Here is a 9,136-nt window from a genome sequence, read left to right on the forward strand (position 1 = left end):
ACTCATGTTTTTACTTATTCACAATTTTTTCCCTTATTTAGTAATGTTTACAAGCATTTCCAAAGTACGCAGCAAAAACCCAATCCTGCTCTCTTACATGAGGTGAAACTAGTCAAGTGAACCATCATTCCATTGAGACAGTACCTTATTTCCTGCTATTGGCCCTAAGGTGACTCCGCATTTCTGCTTGGCCCATGAGGTTTATAGTACATTGTCAATTACAAAGACAAATTAGTACAAAGACAACTGATGGACAACTGATAAACTTTTAATAGATTTTAGGTTGTGTTTGATTGGCTGTTTTAGAAACAGTGTAGCATTGCCTTAGCCATACAAAATGGATATTCTGTGCATATTTATAAAAAGCAACACACCATAAACACACGGGTGCAAGGTACCTGTTTTTATCATTCCCGATTTGATGAAAGGCGTAATCTGATTATATCTCATAAGAAGTGTTAGATTTACAGTCCTTATTTTAGCATTATGACACAGAGCTTATTCTCACAATTTTTGTTGGGGCTTTTTTTCATTGGTGAATTTCGTCGGCCTTTCCTGAGAGCTCCGCTTAAAATACGAACCGAAGTGGATCGCCACACCTTCTCGTGCTGGGGTTTCCCCCTCCCTCAACACAGCGTCACAGCTGCATGTAAAACGTGGAGGGGTCGAGAATGATGCCGCTGTGGGCCTGGTTCCTGGCGGGATCGTGGTGGAGCGGTGGCGGCAGGTCGGTCGCTCCCTCGTCCTCCGTGACCGCGGCCGGGTTGCTGTAAATGAAGTAGATCCCCGACGCGCTCTTGGGCGCGCCCTGCCGCCGCAGGAGGGACAGGGCGTTCCGCAGGCTGTGGGTCCTCTCCACCCGCCGGACGTCCACCGCGTCCTCCGTTCCGTCACGACCGACCCTGGTCTCGTACGCCCTGGCCTGCTTCCTCTGCCTTTGAAATGCAAATGAAGGACTTGAGAACAAGAGACACTGCGGTTTATCAAGTAGGGTCTCTTCACAGGCTAATAACTCTCTCTCTAGAGATTTGGTTAATTTTCTCACAAGAGGCTTACGTAATGGGTCGTGGTCTGCTCTCTAATGCCTGTGGGTTACAGTAGCGAGTTCTGTTTTATTTGGTCCCAATTTACGCCTTAGTGTTTGTAATGGTGCTGGCCTAATGTCTAGCATCAGTAAGCTCTGATAGTTCATACACAGTTTTCACATGGAATCATTTTGGTATCTGTGTGTTAAAATGCCTGGTTGCGGTGTAAAATTGGTATTATGATAGCGTGATGCTTGTGGTTTGAATTCAATGGCATGACTGGTATTCTCTTGTCTGGTGGGAAACTCGTTACCTCATCACCAATTGTTGGTCTGTTGGCTTGCTGATATGAGGATGTTAGAGCAGTGGCATGCGGTCTAGTTACCACTGTCTCTTTATCAGTCTGTAATTTTTATTTCCTTATATATGTCATATATAAACTGTACTAAATAATGTTTATTAATGCATGATATAACTTGATTTGAAATATGTTAAGTGTTTTGTTTGTGTCAATGATACAGTTTTTAATTGTTCATGTCAATTTAAAGAAAACAGAAAATTATTTTTGGTATTCCATTTTAATCTTAACTTCCCCCAGTTGCAATTCATAACATGCAGATAAAACAAGTTACTTCCTATAAATATCTAGGTATATAGTATGTTGATGCTACCTTGTCTTAGAAGATGCACACAGATTACATCTGCAGCAAGGTACAGCAGTGCATCAGTTTTTTTAGAAGGTTAAAGTAATTTGAGGCAAACAGCCAGATTTGGTTTTAATTTCTTTCATCCATAATACGAAGTATCATGCAACAAGGGTTCACTGTTTGGTACAGCTGTCTTTCTGTACAGCTTAAAGTTACACTTAACAGGCTGTGGAACTCATTTAGTCCTCCATCTATCCAGCTACTGAACAAAAATATGTTCTCAGGATAGACCATGGGAAAGTGCATTTTTTGGGGGAAATGCTATGCAATTATGGGAATGGGCTATCGGCACGTGCAACGTGGGCCTGTGCAATTAAGATGGGTACTTGCGTTTGTCTGGCAGTCGGAGGGTTGCCGGTTCGATCCCCCGCCCTGGGCGTGTCGAAGTGTCCCTGAGCAAGACACCTAACCCCTAATTGCTCCCAGCGAGCTGATTGGTACGTTGCATGGCTGCCTTTCACCATTGGTGTGTGAGTGTGTGTGTGTGAATGGGTGAATGAGAGGCATCAATTGTAAAGCGCTTTGGATAAAAGTGCAATATAAAAGCAGTCCATTTAGTCTTTTTTACTGTATAGATTTTTGTCTGTAACTCTGTATGTGAGGAGTACAGCTTGTGACGCAAATTTCAGAGAAATCTGACCACAAAGCATAATCTAATCTGATCTAATTATCCTTAAATTATTTATTTTCTTTTACTGCTGCCTGCCTTCAAGTCTAGATTGCCCAATGCTGATCACAACACACCTGCCCAGGCAACAATTTGATTTGTGCTTCTTTCTGAATGGCCTTATGTAGAAAACAATGTATGTGCCACAATGTCTGAGCCACAATGTCTTGACACAATCACTTTTGACCTTTGCTGTTTTCAAAATGTTTCCTCATTCATTTGATACCTTTCCTTGATTCCTTCTGAACCCATTACAGGGCACCATGAAAGTCCAAGAGTACAGGAAACAAGGAACAAGTTTTCATGAGAATTTAGACATATTCATTCACTCTATTCATACCATTAGGCGGCTACACCTTTCAGAAGTTCATTAGAAGTGACGTTGACACCCTCAGCCTTAAATCATAAGTTGCGTTTGAAACAATTCTATTTTTATATATTTAAATGAAATTTAGTTTAATGATTGATTTAATATTGCTTATCTTTTATTTAGCTGCATATTTGCAATTGTCTTCCCATCGCTACAATTTTTTTGTTTATGTTAGTATGACTCTTTGTGACCTGCCATTGCAATTTGCGTAAAATTTCAAAATGTATCCTTCCTTTATAGCTTCCCTCCTTGTGAATAAACTTTTTTTTTCACACTTTTAGTGAAACAGACCTTTTTTTATTTTTATTTAACAGTAATAGTGCACTTAATCCAGCCAAGAATCAGTTAATGCAAGTGAGGCATATTTGCTCTTTATCTTTATTCATCGATATTCACAAGATAACACAAAACCTGGGTGGTTTCTTTCTAATCATGCTTATAGGCAGTTTAGTCATCGCACCTGTACCAAATAATTTAACTCACTATTGTCATCGCTATCATTATGTAGAATTGATTGTAAGTCAGAGTCTGTATTTGCCTGTAAATAAAGGAATCCAAATCGAAATGAAAATACTGCTGATGAAATAGTGTGCATGTGATCAGATTTATGATACCATACGTGTTACAGAAAAATCATCTCACCTTCTTCGGCTGAGACAGGAGATGCTGCAGAACACCCCAGTGAAAGTCAAAATGCACAGCGCTAGTGAGGCAATGGTGATATTGAATATTTTGAATTCTGGAAAAAAAATAATAAATTCAAACAACAATTCAGGGTTCTCCATATACGTATGAACTTGGAAGGTGAACTTGAAAAATATACAGAAATGTGTAAAAGACTAGACATTAAGAACATGAGGCTGGCACTAAAAGGATATGGATGTTTCATAGTAAAAAAAGAGTAAAACATAATATTTGGTGTATATTTTGGCGCTGTTCGTATTCTGTATGATGCTGACCGTATGACATTAAGGAAACAGATGAAGATGAATTTTATTGTAATATTATTGGTATCTGGATGAACTATTTAGGAGAAACATGAGTGATAAAATTATACTCGTACTCAGACACTGACCAGAAGGTAGTGCATCAAAATCATTTAGAAAATAATCAACCACCGGACAATCAACCACAACAACAATGGCAATATGTAGTATAAATAAATCAACAGCCAAATAAATACATGGTTTGCATTGTCTTGCTCTTTTATATGAATGCTGATGCTGTCTCTAAAACAATGTCATACCTGTTGTGTCCACTAATTACTGCCTCTATTTTCTGCTAAAAAATATATTTTAGCGAATCACATGACTGTACAACAGTTTGAATGACTCACACGTCATGCAATTGCCAGATATGTATCAGGTCCTCCCACTACAGTAGGTTATACAGCAAGCATTTAAATGACTGTAAACATGTTTTTCTTCATTAGCAGCAACATATCCAAATTTAGATTTAAACTTTTCAAGTCGGCTAGCCATGGCTAGCCTTTGCAAAGTTTAGCAGTGACCAGTGGCAAGAGAGCCAACCCTCCATCCACGCACCCCCCCCGCCCTCCTCCAAAAAAGAAAAAGACACCCAAGACGGCTCACTGACCGTGGATGGCATCGCTCATGTCTCGATCGGCTGTCTCCAGGCCGGTCCTATTGAAACCCAGGACTGCAGAAGCGCTGATGTTCCCGCTCATGTTGCCATTGGCGCTGCCCAAATGAATTCAAACGGGTCCAGACCGAGGGGGACTTCAATAGCGGTCATGTGACGCGGCCCATCTGCGAGCGTTGCTGTGGAAACTTCTCCTTTTATTTCCGCAGCTGAAGGCCTTTATTCCTCCTTCTCATCCCTGTTTACGCATTATTCATTCAATCTTCCACGAACTGTGAGCAGGGGCCCACTTAGGATTCTTATAATGAGCGCTGAGCTCCAAACATACAAAGGCCAGACAGCGAGAGCTCTTTGTGCTTTGTTGATTGATTAGCAACACCAGAATTCTTATTTATTTAATTTTTAAATCTTCTCTTTTTTTGGTTGTTTGTTTTGGTGGTTACAGACAAGATTTTGTCTAGGACTGTGACAAACAAAAGAATATGCAGCTATACTTTTTTTTTTTACTACTTTTTGCTTTGTTACAGCATTTGTCTGTTATGCAGAGTATATTTCAACATAAGTGTGTACATACATATTAACTTAATTGTATTACATGGTTACCCATATTATACTGTTTGCACACATATGACACGTAACCAATGATTTCTGCCACATGAAAATAACTTATGTTTTCCAACTTATTTTCACGCTGAATTATGCAGTAGACTTTGTTTTTTTAACAAAGTACAGCACACTGTTCTGGAGGCACCAGCGCTGTTGGAGTGGACAGAGTTGGAAGTTCAAACTGGACAGCAACAAAGACAGCATTCTTCAAGCTTTCATGGTTAATTTCACACTGGACCACTGCAAGAAAAAAATGATACAACGTTCTGTGAAAAGTGAGAAACTGCAGAGTTCCTGTACATTGATCTTGTAATACTTTATCACATCTTTAAAAAATTGTTTTTGTGTTCAAGTGTTCATCTCTTTACCAGATCTGAAGTCAATTATTTTGGGAAATTGCAATGATGTGTGTGCAGAAATTTTGGGGTGAAGTCAATTTTGTTGTAATTTTGCAATGTGATGTCTTAGCAATTAAAATATGAATAAAATTAAGGAATAGATGGGAACAATAGTGTTTGATTATTCCTTATTCTCGTTCTGCCTCTTCTTTGGTATATGTCATGCAGAATTAATCCAGTGTACAGTATGAATGTGAAAATGAAGGCCTATTCACTATAAATTTGTTTATTGATTGAAATGTTTAATGTCATACATGAACATGTCTTCTGTTTTAAACATTGTTATCATTTCAGTTTGCCTTAAACTGCTGATAGTCTCAATCTGTGACTGATTAAAACCAGTCGCACGCCTGCTTGTAATTGCAAGTAGCACGTCTTATACGCATGTGGAGAAGAAGGGTGGCCATTTTGTTAGCATGGCTGAGGTAAAATGAACATGCAGATTCCCTTTGTATCTTTTTAAAATACTTATATTTTTGTCATACACGCTATCTCAGGTGTGTTTTAAACCATTCTGTATGGCAAAGTAATGACTATCTTTGTCACAATGAGCCATATTCCTAGTTCTCTGGTACTCAATGTAAAGAACTGTACATTACCTCTTCTCCTGTCTTAAGATGGTGGAATTAAGCAAACACACTAAAGAAAATGATTTCGATTTCAGACAAAATGATAAGCTCTTTTCTGACAGGGGGGCTCCCAACTGGACAGAACAAATACATTTTTAACAGAAAATGAACACTGCCATATTAGTCATATAGTCTGTTCCCAACCTCTCTGAGTAATAATAATAAAAAAAATTTAAAAAAAAACAAAAAAAAAACTTTTAATTCATATTTCTGCTAGGTCGTCTATTAGCACAATACAAATGGCCAGTCTGTGGGAAAAGGTGTTATCCTGCTAAGGTGCAAAAACCTTCTTTGTAGTATGGTTAAGCCTATAGGCACTTAATTCAGAAGGGATGCATCTTTTCTTGTTTCCTTAAACTGGTCAGTGGAATAACAGTACAACGGGAACTTGACTCCTGAAGCATATTTATTTTACATAGCCCTATTAATTTGGTTGTGCTGCAGGACGCATCCATGTCCACAAGGTGGAGTAATGTTCAAAGGTAAGACTGAACATTACTAGATTGAGAACAGGTTGCAGTAAGACAGTAATTTTGACCTACTATTGAGTGGACTCATAGCAGCTGGACAATTCAATGATTGTACACCAAAGTCCACAGAATTAGCTTCCTTTTAGAGGTTGCATTTATCTTTTTGCAGTAACATACATCCATACATACAGCGACTTTCCTGTTGTGAGTGTTTAGTGCTCTTAGGGTTTTCTGTTCTGTTTTCGCTTTTTGCAGTGAAGTTATATTTCTTCTGGACTCCGCTGAACTTCTCTATGGCAATTTCCTTCAGGATGGTGAAAAATAGATCGCCCCCTGTTGTTTTTGCTGAACCATATTTCCTCACAGCCTCAAAACACTGCAACTGACCACTTCATTGAATCACCTCAACAGTTGCCAGACACTTTTTTATTAGAATAAGTACTGCTGTTAATTGTGCAATAGTTGAAATGTATAAAAATATGATTCTGTTCACAACAACGAGCACTAGAAGATGCAGAAATATACATTACATAATCTGTTACTTATCGTGTTGTAGCCACTACATGTTCTGATAGTTACTCCAGTTGCAGTGTATTGGCTTTAATACTATATGAACTGTGCAAGTCTATGAAATTACTTGAAATGGTTCAATCAACTCTCTGTGAAACTGAACAGTATCAGTGATGCCACCATGCAATTGTCACTGTGCACTGTATTCCACTAGATGTCATTGTTTACACAACCATTTCATGATAAATCAATGTATGGTGTCCCTCTCATCTCAAATCTGTGAGTTATCAAGTTTGTTTAATATTTCAAAATCACATTTCATCAGAGTTATACCAAAAGTGTATGTGTCAAGCATGTGCTTTGTATTATCATTGAAAATGTTTGCTTGGGAGATACAGTCAAACAGGTACTGTGGGAAGGAAATGCCAAAGAGAAAATTATTGTGTTATTTTTTTCTTAGACATTTCAGCTTTCTTCATTATGATAATGGGAAAATATAAAAGACTATTATGTATTTTAAGCAACAATTTTGTCAGAGGTTAACCCAAAATTGCACAATAATAAGTTGTGTTTTGGAGTTCTAGCACCATCACAATGGACCATTCTATTGAGACAATAAACACAGGTTATTGATACATAAGTTGATTATACAAGACAAGCAGTTTTTCCAGAGTTAGAGTCTGGGTCAGATTCAGTTTATTTGCCATTTGGAATCACCACATTAGCATTAAGTTAAGCAAAAGAGTTATAGTAAGCAAACTGAACGTGTTTTATCACTGGTGAGGCACAACAAACCTCTTTATCACAGGTAGGTTCTCATAAATCACTAATTTTGCAGCAGAGAAATGTAGTGGTGGAGGTTCATGGACTTACATAAGAAAATAAAGTCAGAACCAGAGGATTCATTCCCAGGTGAGTCACTCCTGCTGAATCACTGATGGAAACAATTAACCCCAGTTTCTTTAGTGAGTATCCAGCTGTTCAAACAGATAATGCAATTTAAACTAAGTGTCACCTTAACACACACATGCATGCACATACGCATACACACACACACACACTCGCATCTAAGGTTGTCTGCTAAATAAAAGACAAGAAACAGACTGGTAGTTGGGGAACAAATGTAATTCTGATACATCAGAATTTGATCAGGAAGAGCTCTTCACAACTGACTTTCTGAACCTGACAGTTACTTTCCGTTGATAAGTTAATCATTCACATAGTGGACTAACTGCTGATTCCTGGATGAATACAACTTTTTCCATTATTGTATTAGCATTTTATTCAAATTAGCAAAACTAAGAGGAAAGGGGAGGGGATGCCGTGTACCCGTCTCCATGCATGAGTTTGTGCCCAGATTGCCAACCTTGTGTGCATTCTTGCATGCGCATGCATCCATACATAAACGCACACAGAGTGTGCAGTGCACATAATCTGAAGCATCATACGAGATTATGAACATATCGGCATACAGGTATTACCCTTCATGTTCATACTGCCCACGCAAGCATGCACACATGGAGCAGAGTACAGGCTGAAAATGTCCATGCATGTGCAAATGTAACAATTCCTGTATGAGAATGTACCCGTAGTCCCATACTGCAGGATACATATGCTTATTCACATCTCCACATGCATGTATATCCATATGAACACTCACCTACACAATATAACAACATATGCAACTCAATGGATATTGCTGATCTTGTGATCTTGTGATTTTATAAAAATTGAAAACTGTATTTGAAATGAATACTTGACCTAATGTCATGTGCAAGTCATACAACATTATATGCAAATGCACATATTCCTGTTCATAGGTTCTGCCTGTTAGGGGGTTGGGGTTGGGGGGTATTTATCCTTATAATTTGGGTTGTCTTGCACAATCACAAAGTAAACTTGAAGAAGTTGCACAAGTTATCAGCTCTGAATTCAGTCCAATGAAAAACACTGATGGAAATAATGTTGTTATGGAAGAGAATCAACATGGGACAGATTATGTGGGAGGAAAAAAGCCAGTAGGGAAGTCCATTTGCAACAGCTTTATGCCCACAGACAAGTGTTGTGGTTATACATGTCCCTTGTGTGTTGTATATATATGGAACTTGGAGCTCACTGAATACAGCATTTGATTTATTGGGGTAACATTCTG

At 38.4% G+C, this 9,136-nt stretch overlaps 1 protein-coding gene across 1 annotated transcript; it reads right to left on the reverse strand.

Annotated features, from left to right (window-relative positions):
* Positions 1–247: 247 nt before the first annotated feature.
* Positions 248–4,610, reverse strand: si:dkey-246e1.3. The gene is made up of 3 exons (XM_035406864.1): positions 4,366–4,610; positions 3,412–3,508; positions 248–935 (listed from the first exon to the last, which is right to left on the reverse strand). The coding sequence occupies exons 1-3, from the start codon at positions 4,454–4,456 to the stop codon at positions 638–640; spliced, it is 486 nt and encodes a 161-aa protein (XP_035262755.1). The 5' UTR covers positions 4,457–4,610; the 3' UTR covers positions 248–637.
* Positions 4,611–9,136: the final 4,526 nt, after the last annotated feature.

Source organism: Anguilla anguilla, chromosome 2 (genome assembly GCF_013347855.1).
Source record: "Anguilla anguilla isolate fAngAng1 chromosome 2, fAngAng1.pri, whole genome shotgun sequence".
NCBI classification, from domain to species: domain Eukaryota; kingdom Metazoa; phylum Chordata; class Actinopteri; order Anguilliformes; family Anguillidae; genus Anguilla; species Anguilla anguilla.